General features: G+C 43.7%; 2 protein-coding genes across 2 annotated transcripts in view; one reads left to right on the top strand and one right to left on the bottom strand.

The window, feature by feature from the left end:
• The window catches only part of LOC112059223 (piezo-type mechanosensitive ion channel component 2-like), a 67,834-nt gene extending 64,615 nt beyond the window's left edge, over nt 1-3,219 (top strand). The window contains exon 42 of the mRNA XM_065565237.1: nt 1,189-3,219. Within this exon, the coding sequence (XP_065421309.1) occupies nt 1,189-1,444 (256 nt within the window). The 3' untranslated portion in view covers nt 1,445-3,219. The remainder of the gene's footprint in view (nt 1-1,188) is intronic.
• On the bottom strand, nt 2,958-24,115 carry NPEPL1 (aminopeptidase like 1). Its single transcript, XM_005305813.5, has 12 exons — nt 23,861-24,115; nt 20,690-20,875; nt 18,781-18,951; nt 16,233-16,322; nt 15,306-15,387; nt 15,010-15,152; nt 13,877-13,954; nt 9,698-9,798; nt 7,988-8,111; nt 6,070-6,246; nt 4,976-5,086; nt 2,958-3,774 (listed from the first exon to the last, which is right to left on the bottom strand). The coding sequence occupies exons 1-12, from the start codon at nt 24,074-24,076 to the stop codon at nt 3,616-3,618; spliced, it is 1,638 nt and encodes a 545-aa protein (XP_005305870.3). The 5' UTR covers nt 24,077-24,115; the 3' UTR covers nt 2,958-3,615.
• Nucleotides 24,116-27,431: the final 3,316 nt, after the last annotated feature.

The raw sequence follows: 27,431 nt of genomic DNA, 5'->3' as shown, positions 1-27,431 counted from the left end.
TTTGACAGGTTGGTTCTTTCATAATTTTTCAATATTTTGTATTTGGTTTCTATCCTTCCTTGGTCAGATATGGCTCGAAAGCTGGGCCTGTCAAACCTGACTCAGGCACTGGACTGAAAGATCGGCCCCCAGCTGGGTTATTAGCAACTGAAATGGAAGTGTACGGTTATCACCCACCAGATTTGACCTTTGATTACTCCGCTTTGACCCTGCTGTAGTCAATGAAGTTGCACAAGCGTAACAGAGCAGAATTTAGCCTGCTGTGCACAAAACTGCCTGCAGGCTAACGTTTGATCCAAGTCAGTCCAAGTGTTGCAAAGTGCTCCAGCTTTCAAAATTAGCGGTGATTCTGAGGGAAAATAGTCACATAAAGCAATTCCATTTCCGTGTCCCCCACAGTAGAGTTTATGCACCACCTAGCAATTTACTGAAGTCCTAGGTCTGTGTTCCGAAAGGGCTTGAAGGCACCAAGCGCTTTATTCTCCTTCAAAATCATGAACAAATTCCTGGGGTTTTGCCAGTGAGGAGTCCTTATGTCCCTTTTTAGTTTTATCTAAAAATCACACGCCTTTCAGTAAAACCAAATGTGAAAACAAAGGAGGAAAAAAAGTCCCCTTCCCAGTGCACTAGGCTGGGAGCTACTTTGGACCCAGTTTCCAATTCCTGGGTTAGGAGATTATCAGACTAGAAATAAAAGCAGAAATGTAATAGTGAAGGTAATTAGCCATCGGCACACCTTAGTTAAGGAGGTGGTGATTTAAAGAATTCATGTGATGGAAAATCCAAGATTGGATTTCTTTCTAAGAAGACATGCTGAAGCTCAACCACAAGTTAGGGTTTAAGGCCGACAGCACCAGAGGAGGTAATTCTATGGCCTGTGTTATGCAGGAGATCAGAATAACTGATCACAATGGTCTCTCCTTCTGGCCTATTAATCTACCTTAATCTGCACCGGTAGTCTCACTGAAATCAGTGGAAGCCTGTATAACTATTCAAGGTAAGGATGGTAAAGTTGGGCCCCTTGGGAAAAGCTAAATTGCACATTAATGAATGGATACCTGAATAGCTTATTATAGACATTTATGCACAACTCCCATAGAGTGGGCGGATAGCATGACCATATTACGGAACAGATATGGTGCCTTGTTTCGCCCAGTTCTGATCAACTCTGTACTCCCTTTTCCTCAGCATCGTTGGCCTTTATATGTCTGTTGTTCTCGTCATTGGGAAGTTTATCCGAGAGTTTTTCAATGGCATCTCTCGTTCAATAATGTTTGAAGAGCTGCCCAACGTGGACCGCATCCTGAAACTCTGCACGGACATCTTCCTGGTGAGGGAGATTGGGGAGCTGGAGTTGGAGGAACAACTCTTTGCCAAACTCATCTTTTTGTACAGATCTCCTGAAACTATGATCATGTGGACCAGAGAATCAAAGGAACAATGACAGGACAAAGAAGAACAGGAGGACGGTTTGTTTAGTGAAGATCAGGCTTAGGAAGCAAGCTATTGTCATGGGCTGCTTTAGAAGCAAATTTAACATTCAGGAATGGGAGATGTTACGAGCGTCTCCTCTCCATTGGCATATTTTCACCTTAAGCTTTTCCACACGTTCCTCACCAAAATGTATCATGTTTAAGCAGTAAGTGTACTTTTCAGGCCAGTGACTTCCCTTTGCTCAACCAGAGAAGACCTAGTATTGATCCCCTACAGACTTCATCCCACAATCATGGATGCAAAAAGCTCGGCCCAAGTCCACCTGATTTTATCTGCAAAGCAGCTAAAAACTTCCTCACAGCAGGAGGGGTTCTAATCAGCCTCCGAGCAACTGCAGCATGGGCTAACCAAACTGAGCGCTGTTAATGGCTGAAGATAAATTATAGGGAGGAAATTTTAATAGGGCTAATTTACAAGAGTCCAGGTTCAAATGTAAGATTTTAAAGCAACACTTAAAGGGGTGCTCTGACATGGGTGATGAGGCTTCCAGTGCTCATTGGACAAAATGCACAGACTCAAGGTGTGCAAACATTCCAGTTTAGAAAATAAAAACAAACCGTTCAAAGACAAAATAAAAGAACAGAATGGGGCACTTGCATAATCAGAGCAAGATCTCTCTAGCTAGGCCTAAGGTCCCTTTAATTCTTAAGAGGTCTCTACCACAGCCTTTACCCAACTAATATTCTACTTTATAGTTTGGAGAAGTTTCCCATCTTGCTCTGCTTTTAAGTGGGTACTTATTCCTTCCAAGTGAGAGTTCAGCCACTTTTTCCTCGCTGCAGAATCACTGAAAAATGGGTTGGAAGCAGAGAACAGGCATATTGGGCAGTGTTTTATTAGGTTAAAATAGAGGGGTTACCTGAATGGCATCCAGGATGGTACCCCAGCATAGGGACAAGGGGATGAGTAGGGCAGTTCTTTTACAAATAAATGTCTGAGGAGGCAGCCTGGATCCAGTGGAGTGAGCACCAGGAGCCCCACGATTTCTATTTCCCGTTCCGCCAGGCTGTGAAACTCTGGGAAAGTCACTTCCCCCTTAGCGCCTGGTTCCTGTCCCATCCTGTCTGTTTAGACTAGAAGCTCCTCAGAACAGGGTCTGTCTCTCACTCTGTGTGCGCACAGCACGGGCCCTTCATCTCTGTTCAGTGAATTGAGTGAGAGAATTTAGTATTCTCATTCTAGCCATTAGTGGAAGCTCCTATGCACTGCAAAGCCGCCTAGTCATTCAGCACAAGTGGCAGCAGCTCCTTGGAGGAAAAAGGTGCTGGGAGTCTGATCTGAAGTGCAGCAGTGGAGCTAGGCGTGAGAACTTGCACAGCGCAGTCCAGTCAGACTCTCATTTTAGGAGCACCCAGTATTTTCAGAAATGCAAATAATGCCGTGAAGTTCCATGATGGGATATACAAATGGCTTTAATAACCTCAGCCCATGCATGTGCCAAGTAGACAGAAGCAAGCAGCTACTTTGTTTTATAAACCAAGTTTATTCATAGTCCCACTATTTCTTCTTTTCTTTCCAAGTGAATATGTTCTGTTATCTGAAACAGTAAGTGTTTTGGCCCACTCTTTTGTTGATTGTAATGGTCAGCGAAAGCTTAGCATGCAGGTACTGCACCTTACTAAAATAAAAAGCCTTTTCCCATTAGACCTTCTTTGCTGCTAGGCTGAATTGCCATGGAATAAGCTGAGCCTACAGTGGTTTCTTCTTCCTCACATAACTCTGTTGTGAGAAGTAGTGGGGGCTGTGAGAATCAATAAAACCTCATGGAAAGTAACAAAGTAAATCAGAAGGCCTGGTAAGCAAGAGCGGCTGTGGCTTATTCATGCATTAATGCACTCAGCAAGTTTTGTGAGGTGCTTTAAGGGGGACATTTCCCTCCCTCCACTAAAGCTAGTAGAGCTCGGAGCTTGCAAGGTCAATGTTGTTCAGCAACTGTGGGCACCAATAATTTAAAAAACAAAAGACTAGGCCGTTTCATCAGAAATAAGCAATCAATCTCATCATGACAGAAAAAAAAAAAAAAAAAAAAAGGCAGTTTCCCATGTATGGTATCTTTGCTTCAGAACAGATCGGTGCAAAGTGAGGTAATATAGGCGCCCCGTTGGTAAGGGCTGGGGAACATTAAACAAGGCGCCGCCTTTTAGAATCTCTCTCCATCTCCTCATCTGGAGAGTCTCCATTGCATCCCAGAGGGGACACCATGTTCAGCAGAGGATCTTCAGATGCACGGCCAAACAGGGACAGCAACAAAGCCACTCCATAACCAGTTGCTCGTTCGCCCTAGAAAGAAATGGTTACACTTCAGATTTTAATATCACTTGGGTGTTGCACTCATCCTCACTCTTTTCCAAGCAGGATGTAAGTGGCACATCCAGGCAGAGAGCTGACCCGTGAGTCTGCGCACGTTCTTGGGGTGGCATTTTCCAAAGTGCCTGTGGGAATGAGATGTCCAACTCCCTGAGCTGCTTTGGAAAATCCCACCTTTTATGCCGCCCTTGGCAGAAGAACTCTGAAGAAGCTGGCAGTGTGCTCACAGGCAGGCATTTCTGACGGATCCTGCTGAAAAAAGTGCTAAATAAGCAGGCACCACACACAAAGGAGAAAAATGGAGAATCCTAATAATACTTTAAGATATGCAGATGTCTAAAAACATGCACACTACTAATGCAGAAATCCCAGTCTGCTCTGTAATGATACAAATAAACACAGCACAACATCCTTTACAATGATCTTTACCATCAAAGCAAGAACGTATTCTATGAAACTGATCTACAGATGAGTTGGAAGTAGTACATGGTTGCTCTGTAAGAGAGGCCTCCTCTCTTTCTCTGGAACTGTACTCTTGGGTTAAGTTACGGCTGATATTGGTGAGTGGGTGAAGTTTGCACTTTACTGTAGTTTAGTAGGAGGCAGAGTGCAGTTGATTTGCAACAGAGACAGACTGACAATTACTGTGTTATATTTATCCTAACCCCTCACAGCAGAGAATCCACAATTCAATACCAGAGAGGAAAATCCAGATGCACAATTTTTTTTTTTTTTAAAAGCAAAGCAGCTAGCTGGTTAGCAAGAAAAGAATGAGCATGCAAATATCTGCTGAGGCACTGGGGGAGAGACACAACAAAGCCAACGCTGTACAACCACCATGAAAGGATATTGGGCTAAAGCACTTATCCCCATGGCACATTTTATGTACTCATTTCTTAAATCTGTAGAAGGCTCTTAGTTGGGTTAAGAATGCACATGTTGCTGCAAATCAGAAATTAGACTAAGTAACATTTAGAGATTTTTTTAAAAATAAAAAACCCAAATAATTTACCGGAATAGAGCAGGTATCTTTCTAAAATCTAGATCTCTTTGTACAGTCATTACTTCCTACAAGAAAGCTTTCCTGTCTAATTCCCCCACCCCACATCAGAGAGCTCTGCAAAAGCAGCAAGCAGGAAAGGTGACAATTCACACAACAAACGAACACACTCACCGCATGGACAGGTGCTGCAATGTCTATATGGACCCAGACTCCAGACCAATCGAAACCGATGTGAGAAGCAATAAAGAGCCCAGCACAGGAGCTCGGAGTATTGTCTCTGTCCTGGAGAAACAGTAAAAAGTTTGGTTTTGTGAGATAATTTGTCTTTAAAATATTGTTTGTCTAAAAATAACTCGTAACAATTTCTTTACATTACCCAGCATTTTAGAAGAGGGGTTCTCAACCTTTTTCTTTCTGAGGCCCCCCCAACATGCTATAAAAATTCCACAGCCCACCTGTGCCACAACAACTGTTTTTCTGCATATAAAAGGCAGGGCCAACGTCAGGGGGTAGCAAGCAGGGAAATTGCTTGGGGCCCGTTGCCACAGGGGGCCCTGTGAAGCTAAGTTGCTCAGGCTTCGACTTCAGCTCCGGGTGGCAGGGCTTGGAGCCAGCCCCAGGTGGTGGGGCTTCGGCTTTCTATTCTGGGTCCCAGCAAGTCTAATGCCGATCCTGCTTGGGGTTCCCCTGAAACCTGCTCACGGCCCCCCTCTGGGCCCTGGACTCCTGGTTGAGAACCACTGTTTTAGAAGACAATGTACAAATCCACCTCTCTTAAGGCCAGCAAGTTCTCGGGTATGCAAGAGTGAGCTAATGCTTGCTGCTCCTCTTTGGAGTTACCTCCCCACTCAGCTGTGTTTTCTCCTTACCTCCGTTCCTGGTACTAAACAGAACCATTGTACTTTTACTGGGACAGAAGGGGTGGGTTACACAGCCATGATGCATGTGGCAGTTAAGACAATGCAGAATCCTCCATCACACCAATTCCAACCCCACTTATTTAGCTTAGATATACCAAGGTCAACAGCTGAAGTCACCACAACCAGACCTGAGGCCAGGCCTGGCTCCCTTTGTCAAAAACAGAGCTGTTTGCAAGTGTCAATGGCAGGCAGGTTTCTAAAAGCTTTTATCAACTACCCATACATCATCTTTGTATCTTCTAGCCCCTCCTCCAACTGGTGCATTATGCAGAACATGCACAGGGAGTCTGGCCTGAACAATTCTGATTAAATAAGGGAATTTAAAAAAAAAACCAAAAAACCTACTGCCACAGAGTTCTTCATATCGGCTACAGCAGAGGTAAATTCACTAAAATGGAGCTCAGGACAATACACAAGAGGATGGACCAGGTCTCCGCAGTTCCTGCCAGCTATAACACAGGCCTTCTCCCAATCTTCATTGTTGGTGAGGACAGCAGCATGGTATTTCCCTGTGGCAATTCCCTAGTGAGGGATAAGACACAACCAGGTAGGATTAATAGGGGTTTAGTCCCAAACGCTTTAGCAGATGTGCTGGATAGAACAATTTTCTTCTCCCTACTTGGCGCTAGCAGTTGCCTGCCCCGCAACATGGCTATCAATGACATGCCCACTGAGAAAACATATCTGAAAACTAAAGAAAAAGACTGAGGTGTTATAAATAAACAGAGGGGTTCTGGGCATCATCAAAACATTTTACATTTCTGAAAAGAAACCCATTTCACAGTGAAATAGTCCACCTTCATCTGGGCTAACACATCGGCAGACACACAAAGATCTCCCTGGGGTATCATAGCCAACAAACTATATGGCTGTATGACTACACGCCCATGTTTGTTGGTCCAGCAATGAATTATAAATAAGATAGCTCACATGCACAGACAACCCACCTAGCATTTTGTGTCAACCACAGATAACATGGACATTGTGAATGCAGGACCCTTCATTGGAAAGGTCATTTCACCCTAGATCTGCAGTTAGGTCTTGGATTCGACCTGAGACCTAGAAGCCATATGTTGTTAGAGTTTTCCAGACAGGTACCATAGGGCAGACATAAGGCAGGTTTTCAAAAGGACACAGTTACACTGGCATGCACAATCTCTGATGTATGCAAAAAGCATGCTTCCAGGAACTACCCAATTTTTAAATGAAGACTAATTCTAACCCCAGACATCCAGGCCAGACCTCATCACAGGAACTACTGCCTGTCCACACCATCTTCTATAAAAATGTTATAGTGGTTTGCAAAAGTGGTATTTCAATGTCAGTTTTTACTTTTTTGCTAATATTATATACTGTGTGTAACATACGCCCTACATTATATAACATACCTTGTAAATCAAGCCTTTGCCAAATAATTAACTGCAGACGCCAGGCCAGATACTCAGCTGGTGGAAATCAGCATAGCTCCACTAACTTCAAAGGAACTAGTGTGATTTACATCAGTTGAAGGTCTGGCCCATTAATCTCAATCTTGTATAGAACTTCCAGCTCTTGCAGCTGCTAAACAATATCCAGCTATAGTTACATCATCAGATAAAAATGTACTAGGCCAAGCACAAGTTCTCTTACCCGTCCTTGTGGTGATGATAAAGCCTAACAACATTTCACTCCTTCATACAACACATGTCTTGTGCCTAAGCAAAGGGGATGAGTCAAATTTACTAGGCTGAATTTAGAAACACCCATGTGTTCACCATTATTGATGGTTATTACCTCCAGCTTAGTAAACCCCGCAGGGACTTCAATGGGAACAGGATCAGACCATGGAAACTGAAAACAGCATCTTAAACACTGGTTCAAGTTCTCTCAAGGAGAAATTGATAAAACTGTCAACTTCTGAATAAAACTGGAGCATTTACATGAGTTTCATTTTGTCTCTGAATAAATTCAATTTTTTACTCAATTACGTATGAGATATAAAAGCTCATAAGGTACACAAACCATGTCTGACTAATGTAGTTATAAATATAACACGCTGGCAAAGTGTGTTGTATTCCCCTCTGTTGGCTGGTCCATGTAGAGGATAACAGCCTATTACTGCTGCTAGCTAACAGAGTTACTTTTCCAGCTCAAGTTGTAGAGACCTGTGGTTTGTAGCCTAAAGTGCAGCATGCTGTCGCCACGGACAACCTACAGTGGTGGCACGGGGCCGTTACAATAAAAAGCTGTCCTCCAGCAACCCAGAGACTTTGCAAACAAGTACCTGAGCTCCGGTGAGAGTGGCCATGTCAAGAATGATATCAGCACCGAGATCCTTGCATGCGTACGCTACTCCATCAGCCAACACCAGCCTGCCCTCTGCATCAGTATTGTTGATCTCCACAGTTCTAGGAAGAAGACGTTATTTAATGCAACAACGTTTCAGGTTGGGAATTACATATGCAAAGAGATCCTGCTATGCAGCTCTAAAATCCAACACTGCTGCAAAGCGAAAAATATAAAGAAAATGCATTTACTTCTTATTTGAAGCAAGAGACCCTTTCCTTTAAAGTTCCAAAACAGAGCGTACCTGAGCGTCTAGTGCTGGCTTTATCATAGATCCTACAGTCTGCAGGGCAGGGACCAGCTTTTTATTGGGTTTTTACAGTCTCTCGCACAATGGGGCTGGGATTTCTAGGAACTACTGCAATATAAATAAGAATATATACGAATAGCAACAGCTACCTATCTTCAGCTTAAAGAGCCCTAAACGCTCAGGCAATGCTAATCTATTACTGGAACTGGGACTCTATAAAACAAAGATGAAAATGGACAAAATCGGATGCTCTTCTGCTCAGATGGGAATCAGATTAGAAGGATATTTTACAACGTGCTAGCAAGAAGAAAGCATCCACTTCTAAACACACAGGAAACTCACAACTACGGCTATGTGAAATAGCGGCATCAGGATTTGAGTACAGGATTTGAGAGGTTTTTGCATTTTGGTTTGTACTCGGAATAATTGTCATTTTTCAGGGAATCTGTAAAACTTTGAGATCCCCCAAGTCCGCCCTCCAGCGGTATCTCAGAAAAAAAAAGTTAACTTTTCTGTGAAAATGTTCTTGTTTTCAGTCAAAATGGGGAGATTTCACGCAAACAGCTCAAAACTTTCAGCCAAGGACACAGGTTGTGATGTTCTATTTCATACTTTTAGGGTAGTCACTTTCCCAATGTCATTTCCATGAAAAAGGTGATTTTGCTCTCCCATCCAATGCTAAAAAGTAAGCAGTGAATTAGAGTAGCTGATCCTTTATACAGATCCTTTAATGACCCAGAACAGTTGTCTGGGAATCAGGTAAGAATCCTTTATTATCTGGATTTCAGGACTTAATGAGCAGATTTTCAAGATACCAATGAAGATTTTGTTGCAAAGATTTGTCAAAGACCTGGTTTCATTTTTTCAGATTCTGAAATTTCAAAAGGAAAAACGAGGATGAAAATTTTGTCATTTTCCATCCCCATCCCATTTTTCAACCATCTCTAGTTGACAATAGAGATGTAACGTGAGATTTTTACAGCAATATATTGTGTAAAATAAACAATTTATAACTATCTTTTGTTTCTTTAGATTCTCCAATTTAAAACTTGCTGCAGATGTTAATATTGTTTGATTTATTCTCAGTTACTTGGCTAAGGTATTGTGGACTTCATTTGGCATGGTGGCTATGGCTGGGAAATGTATGAATGATATGAGGGTTTATTATTTGTACTGCTTAGCACGTACAAGCCTAGTGATGGATCAGCACCCTATTATGTTAGCTGCTGTACAAACACAGAATGATAACAATAAAAGGTCCTTGCCCCTCTAAGAGCTTACAATATAAGAAAATAGATTCTTCAGCTATACCCTTTGTTCACTTGAACTGGAGCCATTTAAATCAAGTGTAGAGACAAAGAACTACTAAATACGTCTATGAAAGGGACAGAATCTTACTTTCCCGAGTAAAGGACATGGATGTCATCAGGTCTTGTTGAATTAGGCCCAACAGAATTTTCAGCCAAGCAAAAAACAGCATGAAGATTGTCTTTAAAGCCCTGTAACAATAAGAGAAGAGATGCAATTCAAGATAACTTACATAGTTTAGTGTGACTGAAATTAATGAGGGATTCTGGCTTTTAGACACGTCTATTACCATGAAATGCATTTATCACATGCAAAATCTGTGACAAGTAACTTCTAGTCTGGAGCTGATGTCAAGATATGTAAACTCATTGGGGGCAGGGATTATCTTTTTGTTCTGTGTTTGTACAGTGCCTAGCACAATGGAATCCTGATCCATGACTGAGGCTCCCAGGTGCTTTGGTAATACAAATAATAATAAAAAAAAAAGACAGCGTAGAGATTCATTGACTGTAGCTTCTGAGTTTTCAGTGGAGAGATAATAAGGAACCTAACAAAAAGAAAGCAGCACACGCTGAGAAGAGAGCATGTGATGTGTGTGTTAGGGTGGGGAACTAAACCTTTTGCCAGCTGCTTAAATCACTGAATTCAGCCTCTTTCACTCTCTGGCACATAAGTCTAGTCTCCAGGGGTCTCATTTATTTTGTTCTCATTTCTGTTGTCAGGTTCAGTGGGCAGCGCTGGTGGGCGGTGATATACAGGAGGTCACACTAGATGATGTAGCGGTCTCTTCTGGCCTTAAACTCTGTGACATCAGAATTAAAAAGTGTCTCTCTTCAAGATGTCTGCATCAACAGAGCTGGTTGAAACTTTGTGAAATTTGATTCTTTGATAAAAATAATCTAGACGTTTTCGTAAATTATTTTTGCTCTTTTTGACCAGCTCTAATAGGGTCAATCCAATCCAAAGCCTATTAATGTTGACAGGTGTCTTCTAACTGACTTCAGTGAGCTCTGGATCAGGCCCCTTCTAAGTACAAGCTCCTTATACATAAAACCAGAGTATTACTATATGAACAACAGTGGTGCAGATTTTCAGAAATGTGCTACTGCACATGTTCAACCTCAATACAGCCCTAAAAGCATGCTCAAAACACAGAGACTGGGCCAATATTTCTAGCTACTTAATCATCTCTAGCCACAAATAAAAGATTCAGATAATAAATCCTTTCAACATGACAATTATAAAGACTTGTGACAGCACGTTACAAAGTAGTTCATGATGAATGGGCTTTTATTTTCCAATGCTTGTGTTTTCTATTACTTCTATTTTAGTTTCGAGTGATGCCTGGGGAGCCTTTGATAAATTGCTCCCATCCCTATCACTTCCGGCAATCTCAGGGAAAAGCCTGCAGTAGTTATGAAGAAGGCTAGATACAACAACAGTTGGTCTACAGCCATTTGTGAACTGTAAGCCTTCTAAAGAGGAACCCTGAAAGAACAACTGCCAGGCCATGTGGACCCCAACTGGATTAAACCAGATACCAGAAGAGATCTGATGGAAGGTCGATTCTCCAGACAATAAGCTGAGTGACCTTATTGCCTATTATCATTGCCCCGCAGGGCCTAGTTATAATTAGCATTCTCCCTGTAGAGGACATGGCAATGCCTCCTGATTTTCCGAAATTCCACTATGGAGACTTCATTTGGAAGACGACTGGCTGTCCTAGAGTATGGTATTCACATGTGTGTCAATGCATCACTTCCCATCCCATACCGGTCTACTGCAGGATTTCTCACACCTCGACGTCCATAAGAGACAAGATACTAGTCCATTCAGTCCACGGGTCCGATCCAATACAGCATTTCCTAGGGTTGCCCCACTTCTACATGGTACCATAAGGTGTCTCACAACGAAAAAGAATGATCACTGTGTGGTATCCTATTTTGCTGTGAGCTACACTGCGTGCTCTTAACAGCTGGCAAATAATTTGTATTTTCCCTTCTCTCTTTCTGATTAACTCCCACTCTGTTTTTTTCTGGTTTATAACCAGTTTATATTTGTATTTTGTTTGATGACATTTTAAAATATATCACTGTTTTCATGTGTACAACATGCTGAGTGCCCTGGGATGGCGGGGGAAGAGGGGGGCTCTTTTTTGTGGGGGAGAAGGAGGAAAGAGTGGCAGCTGGGTCTTAATAAATAAATCTGCTTTGATCTCCTTTCACAATTTTCAACAGCAGCAGTTGCTTTTAAAAGAAGCAAACTCTTGGTTGTGTCAGAGGTCAGTTTCACTAGGGATCTTTTGATAAGCTTCACCTGCTAGAGATACCAGGACTTGCTGAGCCAGCTCATGGTCTTAAGTCCAAAGGGCTAACCCAAGAGTTAGATTGGCTCTTTGTACTTTGTAAATTAAAGCCAACAACCATTCCTATAAAAGGACAGCAGTAAGGAACCATCAAATAACCTCACACACAAGAGCTGGGGTACTTTACAAATAAAGGGATACAAGAGACACTGTGCCAACCAGAACCTCCTGCTGGGCAAAGTTGATCTGCATGACAAAAAGCTGTTCTATTCGTGTTCCATAAAAGGAATTCCACCAAGTGCGTGTATATTTACTCCTCTAAATAGGAAATGCAGCTAAACTAATGCTTAGAAAGGTGGACACTCCATCCCATCATCAAATGTCCCCAGACAGATGACTGAATCCTGTTGATTTCTCTTGCAGGATCTACACGTTGCTTTTAAATACCTTAAATCAGTAACAAAAATGAATACTCCCCTACTGTCCAAATTACAACTTTGAAGATAGCTTCTTTTTTGGACTTATTTACCTGGAATTTATTCTAGAGATTTTAAAACTAAGCAAATAGGATCCTGGTGTTTACAAATACGTAGCCTGGATTTTCTCAGAAATACAACAGCCTTTGCAGGCTTAATTTGCCCAGACTAATTTTACTGCCATATTGCACAGTCATAGTAATGGTGTGTGAAAATGACCAGTCATTTACATGCACATTTATCAGGACTGTGAACAATAATTGCACACAATAGGTGCACATGCACTTGTAAAACTTTGGTGCACAATCGTTGAGGGATAATTAGTATAAAACCAAGTCAAGTTGTCATGTTGACGGCATACGTGGCTTTTGTAGTCCCATCAGAGTGCTGTGAAAATTCTGTCTTGTCCTTTGGAATTGTGTGTGTGTGATTTAAATTATTTGAGGCGTGAGGGTTACAGAGCTAGAGCTTAAGGGAAGCTGCTCCTTGCAAATTTGCTTCCAACTGCAAGACTGTGCAGATAACTATGAGGTTTATAGTCCTTCCACATCAAACACTCCTGTTATAGCCAAGAACATAGCTAAGGTCATAATAAACTGCTGGGAAATGGAAGTTTGGCATCTGACCATCTCCTGGACAGATCTTCTCTCAGACTTGTATGTTAATCCACAGCAGCAAATGTTCTCTGAACCCTGGATATTTCTTGGAGGCAATGGTTGCTCCATCAGCAAGACTTACAGTGATTGGATTTATGGTGAAAGCTGAATCCCTCTGGCAGCGGTGACACTAGGTTTATTGTTATTATTATTATTATTATTATTCAGAATGGTCCCCAACATTTCAAGGTTTGGCTTTATGCTGGTCTCCTTCTACCTTCTGTCCACAGGAGCAAACCAAAAGCCAGCTCCTTGCAAGACCATAAACTGTTGATGGGGAAAGATAAGCCTGTTTTCCCAGTGTTCATACCTTATCTACCTGTTTGCTGACAATAAAGAAAACACTCAATGCCCTCACCTGAGGCAGCTGATTAACAGCGTATGACAACAGTACATAACAATAGTGCAGGAAGAGAAGAGCAACACTCTTACACGGTTATGTACTGCTAACACAAAGATATTCTTCTCAGCAACCGCAGCGACTAACAATTCTGCAGAATGGATGTGACCCAAGAACTTCTCAGGATATGAGCATACTTAGCACTTACACATATAGGCTCCGGTTTGGAAAAGTAATTTCCCGAATTGGGGCCCTAGTGCTTTACAAACATTAATTCCCAAGACCTCAGTGATGTATGTAAACCTCCCCATTTCACAGAGAGACAGGCACTGATGGGTAGCAAGTTGTCCAAGGCCACTCACAGTTAGAACTCTGAAGCTCCTAGGCCCCAGTCCAGGGAACACAGTACTAGACAAGACTGCATCTTCTTGGCAATACGTGAACTTAAGCAAGAATTCTGATCTAAGTTATGCTGACTAAGATTTCACTTACTTGCTTTACTGTGGCTTTGAAGGCACCCAAAACAGCAGCCGCTCCACCACAATCACGTTTCATGCCAGGCATAGTGGTCTATTTAAAACAGAAAAATATATATATATATATATGTATATATATATGTATATGTGTGTGTGTGTGTGTGTGTTCGTTCAAAAACATAAGGGAGAGTCACAGTTTTATTCCCTGTTAAAACTAGAATCTCTGATGCAATCTTAACTCTCAAAGCTTTTGCTTTGCACCTTAAACTTTGAAGACAGAAAACGTATAAATGCTATTGCTAACCCACTGAAAATGAACAGCTTGCACTTTTTCGCAAGGGAAGCTTTCACAACATGATCTGCATACTGGACAAGCCATTTTTATGTTAAATACAGTCAATTCTCCAGACATTGTTTCTGTCTGGCTCTTACTAGATCCTGTTTTAGAGCTGAAAATACTAAACTTCTGTTGCTATTTCAGCATATAAAGTCAACAGGCTGCAATGTTCTCTATGGGCCTGACAGCATGAGTTAAAGTCAATGGGTGTCTTTCCATTGACTTGGAGGGGTTTAGGATCATGCTTTAGATTCAGGAACGAAGGCCCTTCAATTCTAGCTTTCTTCTAATGCTGCAAGCTACTGCAGGAGGAAAATATAAGCAATTTAACTGCTTTGCCATATGTTCCCAGAATCTTATTTGCCACTTGCACCCTTATAGCTTGTTTACAGCTATGCACCCGTGAAGGATCTCAAGTATAAATGTTTAACTCAAAGAAAAACATCTCATTTTCCATAGACACTTCCGACATAAATTATCCACTTCGACTTTATCACAAGCAAAGATGGAAGTAGGACACTGGGTATGTCTACACTGCAATCAGAGCTGTGACTGCAGCACACGTCGACAGACCTGAGCTAGCTTTGACCCCGCTATCACGAACAACAGGAGTTAAGCCATGGGCTATACATTCCTGCCCTGGATTCTGGGTATGTAGTGGAGACATGCTGCGGAACGTGCTGCTGTTGCTTAACTGCTCGTCATTTGACATAGCTAGAAGAAAGCTAGTTCGAATATATCTACATGTGCTGATTGAAGTGTAGACATTCCCCCAGCCACCTATTCTATCTACACATACAGCATTTACATACCTTGCCCTTAATGCTGAGGCCTCCGGTGTCATACACAATACCTTTCCCAACCCATGCAATGGTTTGTGTCGCACCATCCGGGGTGTGACTGAGTACTGCTAGGGCAGGCGGATGCACAGCTGCTTTGCCAACTCCATAGATACCTGGGAAAGAAAGACTGAAAAACCTGAGTTGTTAGGGGAGGGAGGGAGGGAGGGAGGGAGAGTGTGCGTGCGTGTGTACCAAAAGTCATAACGAAGTGGGCACTCTCCTGAAGTAAACTGAAAATGAAAGACTGAGCTTTCAGCAAGACATACCTCCAAATCCCTTCTCATTCAGCTCCTCATCACGAAAAATGGTTGGAACAATCCCAAGATCCTTGCCAACTTTTTTGATTTCCTTTAAGGTGATCATAAAAAAAAATATATATATATAAAATTAAAAAATAATAATTAGCCAATGTTGATTAGAATGTGCATGTGTCTTTCCAAAGCTAAAGATGCCCACCCACACATCCACTGCGTGCAAAGCCACAAAACGTTCAAGATCTTGGGCCTGATGCTGACCTCTTGATCGTGTCATTCTTTTGACTTCAGTGGAGATACCACTGATTTATGACAGCATGAGGGCTGACTCTGGCCTTTAAGTTCTGATAGAGAGAGGAGCTTTTAAATAGGAAGGCCAGCCAGCCTCCACAGAAGGCACTTTCCTATATCAGACCATGATGAAATAGAGAAGGAAAGTTCATGCTCTTAAAAACTTTGCGTAATAGTAAAATAATTTGCACATATGGCTCCCTTCACCTCATGGTCCCAGAAACACTCGACAGTGATAACTGAACAGCGTTCCCTTTTCATGGATGGGGAACAAGTGGCTAAGGGACTCGTTTCCAAAAGGGGGCAGCACCCTAGAACCAGTGGGAACTGTGAGCATTTAGTACCTCTGAAATATCAGCCTTAAGCGACCTGTCCAAAAATAATGGAGCAAGCCAGTGGCACAGTCAGAAAGAGAATCCAGTTCTCCGGACTCGTGATCTGTTTAACTGGGCTTCCCTCAAACTCGCCAGTGTTCTTGAGCTGTGAAAGGGTCAGACACTACGGACAAGCCTGTAACAGCTTCATGGGGATGCCTGCCATCATTCACACTGCCCAAGATTTCGCTAAGAGATGCCAGCATTAATTCTAGACCGCGACATTCAAGACAGACTTCCAATAAGCAACCCTGTTGCAAGGTGTATCACCAACCTCCAGGAAGCTGTTAGTGTTCATCTCATTGCATGGGGTGTCCACAATGCGAGCAGCCAGCCTCACCCCTTCCGTAGCACTTGCCAAACACTGGAAATACAAGAAATGAAAGGCACAGACAATCGAGAGCTGGCGGACTAATTGCACAACGCTGCACAGAAATTGGGTTCAACGTAAAGGCACAAGATGCGCAGTTCCCCGATTCTCAACTGCAACAGATCCTTGTTCAAGTCCAACACTTTTGCACTGCCTATTCTTCAGCTCCAATTAATTAGCTGTGCCTTAAGGAAACTGAATTCCTTTCCAGCGTGAATTGACAGCACAATGTAACAGTCCTTTTCACTGTCCTACTGAACAATCACACAGCGCAATGTCAAGTTATGAATGCAAAGGAGAGGGCATGAAACCGATTCATATAATGAAGGGCTCCCATAAACGGTGGACTGCTTATGCTGGAAGCCTGTGGAAATGATATAGTCCTTTGGAGGGGAGGCTGTAGAGCTGATTAACTCTGGAGGCTTCAATGCTGAAGTTTACTATTGCAATACATTTTACATGGGCCTCCATCTTTAACTGGCCCAGACAAGGAAGATGGTGCAGAATAAAGCAGCCTGCCTGGTGAGTGGTGTATCCAAAAGGAAGCACGTGACATCTGTGCACTGGGGTCTGCAAGAGCCATCTCATATTTTCTGGGTTGAATTTATGGAGTGACATCCTAGTCTCACTGAAGTCAATGGGAGTTTTTTCACTGAATTCAGTTGGGGAAAGGGTGTCAGGATTTCACTCTAGAGCCGTGGTTCTCAAACTGATTTGATCACGCTCCTTTCTTTGTGTCTGCAGTAGTTACCACCCCTCGCCACCCAAGTACATATACTGATAAAAAAAATCCACTTGCAACTCCCTAAATATCAGAAACAATAAGGTACTGATTCAAACCGAGCCATTTAAGTATATAGCAATACCATACCATGCCACCCATACTGCTGCTGCAGCGCTACTTTCAGACCTGGGGGCTAGAGAGCAGTAGTTGCTGGCCGGATGCCCAACTTTGAAGGCAGCGCTGTTACAAGTAGCTTCTCATGTCCCCCCAGAATGTATTCTGCGCCTCCACAGGGAGGAGGCCATGCCCCAGTTAGAGAACCTAGAATCTAGGGGTTGGTTTTGAGCCATAAGTGGCTTGGGTCCTGTCTCCATGATGGGGTCCGTTTTCATTACTCATAGGATAATACTTAGTCCTGCCATGAGTGCAGGGCACTGGACTAGATGACCTCTCGAGGCCCCTTCCATTCTATGATTTTCTCGTTGGGGGTGAGGAGCAGCTGCTGTTACGCGACTGCCCTATATTGTACTCTACGGTCATAACAAAGATGCTTAGAGCTTGGGAAAGCCACTTTAAAAAAGAAATAAACAACTATATCCTGCCCTTAGCCAATCTATGAATACTTCCCTGCCACCCTCACGAAAACTGATTAGCTAGGCTGGCATCATTTTGTGTTGTGTAGCTAATCCAGCTCGCAAGCCAGGGCAGAAGCAAAGGCATAAACTAGAAAAATTTGTAACTGCTCTTCTGACAGGGATAAGCGTCAGCTCAGTGACACTAGTCAACCTAGGCCTCTTCAGCTCCATCACAGCCAAAAACATGGTTGAGGGGTTCCTGCAACTAATCAAGTGATGTGCTAAATTCATGCTGTATAATACAGACTTGCAGCTCAACTCTGACTGATTATTTCCCTAGTGCAGAGGTTCTCAAACTGGGGGTCACAAGGTTATTACATGGGGGGGTCGCGAGCTGTCAGCCTCCACCCCGAACCCCACTTTGCCTCCAGCATTTATAACAGTGTTAAATACAAAAAAAGTGTTTTTAATTTATAAAGGGGGGGTGGTCGCATTCATAGGTTTGTTGTGTGAAAGGGATCACCAATACAAATGTTTGAGAAACACTGCCCTAGTGTCTCATTTCTGGCTACAAAGTTTCACTAGGAGAATAAAACATTGAAGTGATGTAATGTCACATATAAATATCATAGGCCATATTCTGGCCCCAGAACATTCAGCTACTGGTGACTTCAACGAGAGATGCACATATGTAACAAATGGTAGAATTCAGCCTCATAAAAGCAGGATAAACTTACTGTAACTTCCTTTGGCTGGAAACACATACACATGCCTGATTCAATGCAATATTAGGCCATACGTTAAAATCTATTAATTGTACTTAAGACAAGTATTATAGAAGTGATGTCTCTATGTGATGTGTCTGTACAGTTCTCCGAGGACACAGGAGTCTGACCCCTGATTGAGATCTTTAAGTACCTCTGCAAAAATATCTTCAGCATTACCAAGTCTGAATGCTATAAAGTTATAGTCACATAAGTGGTAATAAAACTGAGTTGATCTGTGACCATTTCTTATCTTGGGTGCAGTAGATATTCTACATTCATTAGCTACTGAATGGTAATTCATATCAGTGTCACAGTTCTGAAAGAAAAGTGGGCTGGATATACAAGGAGCAACATGACAGCTAACTGAGGGAAAATCTGTAACTTACTTTAAGTGTTTCCACTTCTATGGGCCCATTGTTCTGTCCAACCAGGAAAAACTCCACAATTACAGTTTTCTTCTCTGTGCGCCTAGATGCACTGGACCGGTGCGTGAACAGTGGGAATGCCCTGGCTAGCGCACAAGCTGAGGCAAAGACTTCAGAGCGCTCACAGACCATCTGAAATACCAGCAGGAAGACAAATGGGTCACAAAGTGTTAGAAGCGGATGAAACTGGATTATGGGGTCTGTTATCCTTGATAAGAGTGCCAGGGACAGAAAAGAGAAGGAGCTCAGGCCTGGCCTATACACAGACTTTAAACTGGTTAAACTATTTCAATTAGGGAGTGATTTTTTTCCTGAAATAGTTATACTGGTATAACCCCTTGTGTGGACACAGTTATACCGGGATGAAGGGGCCTTAGACCAGAATTGCTTCTTCCACTTCCCATACAGAGATAAGCTCTTCTGCAGGACCCTGTAACACTTTAATCCAGGTGCAAGTATGTCCACACTGGGGTGTGTGTACTAATTTAATTACAGTAATATAGTCAAAGCGTTTCAACTTTAGTGCATAGTCAAGGCCTAAGAAGCGTGGGAATTGCCTGTCTATATTCCAAGCACATTGACAGGAAATTACTACTATGGGAAAGGCTAAATATTAACTTCGGGCTCTTGATACATGCAGTAGATTCTTGAAGTTTACAATAGGAATGAGAAATGCAAAACTGTTTTAGAGAAACATTATAAATGTTAACTCAGAAGGAACAGACTTAGATCAACTGGCCTCCCAACTAATTTTTCATGTGATGAGTGTTGTAGATAGCCTAATAGTTTATCTAGAGAAATGTTTCATTACTGACAGTAACTTGAAAGTCACCATTCAAACTGGCCTGCAGGAGATACTTGTCAAATTAAAAAGTCTCTCCAGTTGCAGCAGTTTAACTAAATCCTTCTCTAGACTAGGATTCAAGTGTGACATTAGCAGGTGTTAGCTAACACGTTTTCAGAGTCTAATGTAGACAAGGCACATTGCCTCTAATATGTCCTAAACTGGTTGTGTAGCATGTATTAAAGGCAAGAGGCTGCTTCTACATTATACTTTTAAAACACGCTTGCTAGTATGTGTTAATGTCACACCTTAGATCTCATCTAGACAAGGCATCTACTGCTGCAAACCCTTTGTTTGGACTTTTATTCCAGATGAAGAGTGCATTACATCAATCTACTTTAAATCTGTTTAAAAAAACCACAAAAACAATTCTTAAAAGTGATTTAGTTAAACTGGTGCTCACCTTGTGCACAGACTAGCTCTTCCACTTAGTCCTTGGCTATGCTAGAAAGTTGTACCACATTATGTGTATGTCTACACTGCAGCTGGGAGCATGCCAACAGCAGGACCAGGGCATCCAAGCAGGTTTTTACTCGAGTGGCTAGCCTGAGCCACTGCCCGTGCTACCCCCAGATATGCTGCTTTTTGGTGCATTAGCTAGAGCAGAGCTACCATGTCTATCTACCTGCCCCTGGAAACACCTTCCCAGCTGCAGTGTAGACAACCCTGTGACTATACCAGTAGAGTTATACCTATGCAACCAACCCCCCTAGCATAGATGCAGTCATATTGCTATGAAGTGCTATATACAATATATCTAGCGCAACATGGAAAAGGGAATAAGCTTTATCAGGATAAATCTTCTTTATGGTGGTATAATTGTGTTCACACTAGGGCTTTTATTGCTTTAACTGTTTTGGTAAAAACAAAACCAAAATAATCCCCATCCCTCTCGAACTGAAATAATTTTACTGATAAAACTTTCAAGTATAGACGAAGGCCTTATTCTACAGATCAGACTTCCTCGAATACAAGAAAATGCTTAACTTAGCTTTATAACAAAGGTACTTTCTAATTGTCACTTACAACAATACATCTGTTGATACCTCCTGGAAGACAGTTTCGAACAAGGCGGGTGATGAAGTGAGCTGCAGATGGGCTATTGTGTCTGCTAACCTTGGAAGGTAAAGCAGCTACGGTGGCATAGTTCAGGTAGAGGGGACAGTTGTCGGTGGGATTTGGATTCAGAGTGCTTAATGCAGCCTGCCATATCTGAGAGGAGAAAGGGAAAGAGATTAAAAGCAAAGAACAGTACAACACTTTTCTATCAGTCTCACTCTTGGTATTTCTGATGGATTGCCCAACTGTAATATTTAGGTGCGGAAAGTGTAAAATGATGCACCTGAGTTTAGATACAGTGTCCGCTAGAATCCACATGCAGGCAACTTTTTTTATGATGTTTTTATACACACAACTTAAATATGGATACATACTTCCATAGGCAGTGCAAGTTATGTTTGATACTACATTAAACATGGAAACAGGCCATTTTATGTAATAGCTATTCAAAGCCTTTATAATTAAAACTGTTTTAATAGTGATAAAAAGCTGGTTTGATTTATTAGCATAGAATATATAGCTGTTTCACATGGCCATTTAATTAAAAAAGGAGATGAGAGACAATTGTTCTTCACTAGAGATGCACAGTCCAATCAAGAACTGCCACACATCTAGCAAGCTAAAAACCTTAATGCAAAAATATTTGGGGTTGTCCCGTAATTTTTAAAAAGTCATTAGGGGCATCAAAATAAAAACAGATCAACACATTCCATCCAAACAGCTGGGAGAAGGGAAAAAAAAACAACATGATACGTTTCACCCTTTTCTGAAAATCCAATTTAGGTCTCAAGGTTGCCATTTGGCACGCAAGAATGTATATTTCAATAATTACAATATCCTCACCTGGCATTGCTAGAACACCTGTGACCTCAAAGGAACATAAAGCACTTTACACCCATCAATGCAGAGGGAAGGTAAGATCAGTTCTACATTTTAAGTTGCAACGGTCCCCTCAATGGGCACATGGCAAATCCCACAGATCTTCCAGAACAGCAACAGGCTCCTGCCAGACGTTGCTATCTTAACTGCTGTGCCTGGAAGCCCTACCGGACCCCCCTCTACCGGGAAAATGACCTGCCAAGTGTCTCTCAGCTGGGAAGGGGGATTCCTTTGGGGAGGAGCCATTTTAAGGTTCATTTATAGCAGGGGTTCTCAAACTGGGGGTCGGGACCCTCAGGGGTTGCGAGGTGATTACATGGGGGGGGGGTCACAAGCTGTCAGCCTCCACCTCAAACCCTGCTTTGCATCCAGCATTTATAATGGTGTTAAATATATAAAAAGGTGTTTTTAATTTATAAGGGAGCCGCACTCAGAGACTTGCTATGTGAAAGGGGTCACCAGTACAAAAGTTCGAGAACCACTGATTTAAAGCATCATTCATTGAGAGGCAAAGGATTTTGCTTTGTGGGTTTCAAGGAGACATTTAAAATCTCATTTCGCTTGAGAGGGCCCTGCTAAGCCCTCCTTCCCCACAACACTTTGTCCCCAGCCCCAATCCCCTGAACTGGGGCTCCCCTCACAGGGATGCAAGAAGCAAGGCAACCACACCACGGTCTCAGGCAGGGCTCTGAGGCCCCCATTCACCAGAAACTGCTCTGCTAGGACAGGCAATCAGAGCTAGTCGCTTCCAGCCACCGCAACCAGGGCCGGCTCCAGGCACCAGCTGAGCAAGCTGGTGCTTGGGGCGGCAGATTGTTCGAGGCGGCATTCCGCCCAATCCTAGGGCGGCATGGCCGCTTTTTTTGTTTTGGTTTTTTTTTTGGCTTGTTCCGCTCCGACCGCCCTGTAGGGGGCGGTGGCGCGGAGAACCAGAGCGTCCCGCAGGGCAGTCCTCTTCCTTCACTCCCCGCCGACCAGAGCAGAGCCCTCGCGGCAGGCGGCAGTGCAGCGGGAGGGGCCGCGTGGCAGCGCCCCTGCTGTAGCCCTGGCCGCCCCCTTCTCTCTCTCTCCCGCCTGCTGCCCCCCCCGCCGGTCCCCCTGCACCCGTGCTCCGGCCGCGCCACAGGTTTTTTTTTTTTTGCTTTGCCGTTCTGGCCGCCCCGTTTTTGTTTTGCTTGGGGCAGCCAAAAAGCCAGAGCCAGCCCTGACAGCAACTGTATTTCTGCACAGAAAACACAGGAAGGTGATTTGCTGACTTCCCCTGTGATTTCCCTCCCAGTCCCCACCTGCAGGGGCAGGCTCACCCAGCTGCAGAGCTAGGAGATTAGAGCTGAGATTAGAGCTGAGCTGAGTGCAACCCACCCAGCCTGGAAGAGGAAGGATGCTCTGGTGCGGCCCAGGCACAGAGGCATTAGGTAGAGACAACTCCTAGAAGGATGCTCATTCAAATGACACACATCTAGCAAGCTAAAAAGGGATTTTAGCCCAGGGGGGGATTAAACACCTCCCCCAAAGGGGGACTATACACCCTGCACCCCCAGGACTCCCAAGCCAAACCCCACTCCAGGAGGGAATCATGCACCTTAAGCCCTCCGGAGTCTCCCTCCACGCACACACAGGGGCCCAATCATGCACCTGGCAGCCCGGTGGGATGAGTAACCCAGGGGAAGGAGCAGGAGGAAAAAAAAAATCAGCCTTGACCCAAAAGAAGCCCAATTTGTAGAATAGGGGTGCGGAGAGGCACTGAATCAAATTGCAAACCCTGTATGTGATGGAAACCACTTGAAGCCAGGGGCTGCGGCAGCAGCCCCAGTCCCAGCACCTATGGCCCTGGGGAGGATCATACACCCTGCAGCCCTGGAGAAAAGGGGCCCTAGAGCGGAGCGGGAACGTGAGCCCTGGCGCCCAGGGAGCCAGCATGCATCCCGCAGCCCCGCCCGGGGGAGGGGAGAGGAGATCATGCACCCTGAAGCCCGGGCTTGGGGATGGCGCACCCCGTAGCCCCGGGGAGAAGTCGGGGGGTGGGGGGGCGCATCCCGCAGCCCCAGGGTGGGGAATATCGTGCACCCCGCAGGGAAGTCGGGGGGGGGGGATCGCGCATCCGGCAGGGAAGTCGGGGGGGGGATGGCGCACCCCGCAGCCCCGGGGTGGGGAGTCTCGTGCACCCCGCAGGGAAGTCGCGGGGGGGGGGGGATCGCGAGGGATACCGAGCAGCAGTCAGCGAGCTGCGGGGGAATCGTGCCCCCGGCCCGGCCTCACCTCCTCGCTGACCCGTGGCTGCAGCTTGCCCCGCAGCTGGGCCCAGGGCAGGCGATGCAGGTTGTGCAGCTGGCCCAGCACGAGCAGCGGGCGGCTCTGCGGATCCGCCTCCCCGGCGCTGGCCTGGAACTCCAGATGCACGTTCGCCATCTTCCTGCCCGCAACCCCGGCCCTGCCCGGCCGCCTCCCCGCGCAGCGCCGCCGCGGGCGCCCCATGCGGCCGCGCCGGGCACAGCCGCGCTCCGCGGGGCACGTCCTTCCCGTGCATTCTGGCTCGCGGAGAGCTCAGCAGTTCGCAGCACCCTCGCCTGGAGGGAGGCGGCTGGTTGGGAACAAATAAAATCATCCCCCCACCCCCTCTTTTTTTTTTTTTTTGGCTGAAAAATTGTGAAATTCAGAATGACAAAGCCCTGGCTGGGATGATTTAGTTGAGGATTGGTCCTGCTTTGAGCAGGGGGTTGGACTAGATGACCTCCCGAGGTCCCTTCCAACCCTGATATTCTATGATTCTATGAAATGTTTCAAGCTGCCTCTAGGCCAAGCGACAGGCAGCAGCTCAGGATTTCAACTCCACCTGTATGAGGGGGAGAACGAGGGGAGAGGGAGAATATCGTGTTGGGATGTGTTTGGAAAGCAAGAGAAATGTGTGACCCACAGCTGGCTGGGGAGTGGTTGAGCTTTTGCACCCTTTGATCACAGGGTTAAAGAGGGGCCTTTCTCTGGAGAGAGGAGCACCGGTCAAGAAGGGGAAACGCTGTGGATGGTTTGACCATAAAGACAAACATCTATGACAGCCTGTGAGCACAACCAGTGATCAGTTGGCACATTTGGGCTAAGGGCAGCTGGTGGCTCCAAGAACACCCAGCCCACAGGGTAGCTTGGGGTGTGTGTGTGTGTGTGTGTCTGTGAGTGGATAGGACGCTGCATCCGAAGAAGTGGGCTGTAGTCCACAAAAGCTTATGCTCTAATAAATCTGTTAGTCTCTAAGGTGCCACAAGTACTCCTGTTCTTTTTGCCCAGGAACTGTGGGGCTTTGCTAGCAGGACCTAGGCCAGTTTAGTAAGTGAAGATAGAGTGATGGGGGAAGAAGAGAAACACATATCTATAGTGTACCTTCAAGAAAGAGAAGAATCATTTAGAGAGGAAGAAGGGTAACAAGATGGAAGCTAATATAAAGGAACATTTGGGCTAAATACCCATTAAAACATTTCAGAGTAAAAACAGATTGTGGACTAGTTTCCTAAAGAAAGTGGGAAAGCTTCATTGCTTGGGATATTTAAATACAGGCATGATAAAGCAATAGGAAACATGGCCTAGCAGAGGATGGCCTACATCTGGGGGGCTTCAGTTTTTCTATAGGGGGAGGATCTCTCTCCTATTGAGCTAGGACACCCTTCCACCACTATCTTAAGGGCAGAGTGGTCCTGATTGTGGCCCAGGCCGAGAAATCCTGAGCTAGATGATCTAACATGTTTTTGCATTTAATATCACTTTCAATAAATATACTAAGATTGTTTTTAATGGTTTCCTTATACATTACAAACAGTTCACAGAGTGAAATGGAAGAAAATATACTGTACATAGTTGTTCAAAACATGAGATCCCTTGTGTTACACTCCACAGATTTAGGTAGTAATTCATATTTTGGAGAAATGAATGGAAGTTGTTAGCATTGATTCCAGCTACCATCCACCTACAATTAAAAATACACACCCTTTATAAAAGGAAGAGCTCAAGTTACACATTCTTGATGATTTTTTTGATATCTTCTAACGGATGGAAACTGCAAATGGGGGGGAAGTATAACTGAGTGGTTTGAGCATTGGCCTGCTAAACCCAGGGTTGTGAATTCACTCCTTGAGGGATCTGGAGCAAAAATCTGTCTGGGGATTGGTCCTGCTTTGAGCAGGGGGTTGGACTAGATGACCTCCTGAGGTCCCTTCCAACTCTGATATTCTATGATTCTAAAAGTGTTAATTTCATAGGTGACTAATTATTAAATCTAAATGGAAAGCTGAATTTTCTTGTTTGCATTCACAAAACCATAACTAAGTATCAGACCTAAATTATGTTTATACAGGAGCATGCCAAAAACCACAGGAAATGGCCAAACTGTGTTTTAAGTTACAGCATGTGGATTTACTAACAAGAAACAATGTTTTCCAAACTCCACTTTTAGTAGTAAACTAAAATATGTTTAAACCAAACATATTGGGGTTTATTTTCATCTCTGCATGTTTGGTCAGCCGGAGATAGACACAATAATCTACAAATGGGTGGAGGTTCTACATATCAAAGAGGGAGTGGATTTATTTATGGTGGCAAAGCGAAATGTAAGTGCAAGTAAAGAGAAGACATTTAAAAAGGAAAAATTTAGGCTGAATACCAGGAAAAACTTCCTTGATCTTATTAGGCTGTGGACAGCCTCCCAAAAGGAAATGGTGAAAGCCTCACTGTCTGAATCATTTAAAACTAGCCCGGATACAAGAAGTATATTGTAGAGAACAATCCTGCATTGCTAGGGAACGGACAGGATGACCTAATACACAGGTTCAATCTTTAGCGAGATTACTGAGCCAGAGAACATACTCCATTAGGGATTCGATTCTATTCCAATACACATGGACAAACTATGGTGGGAGATAGGAGAAATAGGAATAAACAGCAGAATTTTGAATTTAGACATTAAAACAATCTCCAATTGGAAAAGAACATTAGGTCATCTAATCCAAATCCCAGGATGTTAACATGCTCAGTAGGTAAGATCTGGAATGGGTAAAAAGCACTGATACTTAAGGCTCAATCCTATCTTCATTGAAATCAATTGCAAAGCTCGCCTTGACTTTAATAGTGCAGGATCAGGGTCTTAATCAAGGCACTGGACTGGCTGAGAGTCTAATCTCTTTCTGAAGCCTTGTCTATGCTGTGAAAATTTCTTAAAATCCCCCCCCCCCCCATTGGTTGCTAACAGGAGTGCAGGAGTCCATGGCCACAGCAATTTTTAACCTTGTGCCGGTTCAACAGTGTTTATGGAATCAAGCAACTGCTAAAGACTTCAATGATTACTTACAATTCAACACAGAGAAAACTGTACTGGGTTCCTTATTTTAAGTGTGTTTATTTTATAAATCCAAGTTTTGATCAATTTTATCTGGGGACAGGCACTATTTGGAGATCTAAATCAAGAAAACATTTTGATGAATGTGAAAAACTTTCTTGGAGTTCAGAAAAACTACTATGCAAAGTAAGAAAAGTTATGTCCCCATGTTTACCCATCTGTCTGGAAAAAGGGGTGCTGAGCAGAAAAAGCCCTGACAATCCCTTAAGCAAGCACTGCTACTTGTCCCAATCTTTTACCAATGTTATCTTACAATGAAACCATTAGGGATAAACAGAAGAGATCTCAAGTTTGCAAACCCCTTTGGAATGTACATATTTTACATTTAGTCTACTCAAAAACTAGGCTGTTAAACCCAAATTATGCTGCAAATCATTTGCTTTTTCTTCCTCTCCCCCCCAAAACAATGTAATTTCTTCTAATTACAAATGGATAAATTACAATATACACAAA

Source organism: Chrysemys picta, chromosome 13 (genome assembly GCF_011386835.1).
Source record: "Chrysemys picta bellii isolate R12L10 chromosome 13, ASM1138683v2, whole genome shotgun sequence".
In the NCBI taxonomy this organism is placed as follows: domain Eukaryota; kingdom Metazoa; phylum Chordata; order Testudines; family Emydidae; genus Chrysemys; species Chrysemys picta.
The sequence above is the reverse complement of the archived record's forward strand: the minus strand, read 5'-3'. Positions and strand labels throughout refer to the sequence as shown.

Bases quoted from the DNA above. Each gene is read 5' to 3' on its own strand.
- NPEPL1 (XM_005305813.5), bottom strand. From the start codon at position 24,076: ATGGGGCGCCCGCGGCGGCGCTGCGCGGGGAGGCGGCCGGGCAGGGCC. The intron at 9,799-13,876 runs GTAAGTGAAATC...TTATTGTTACAG, and splicing joins TCAAAGCCACAGTAAAGCAA to GGCTTTAAAGACAATCTTCA. The intron at 6,247-7,987 runs GTACTTGTTTGC...ATCCCTCACTAG, and splicing joins CCACTCTCACCGGAGCTCAG to GGAATTGCCACAGGGAAATA.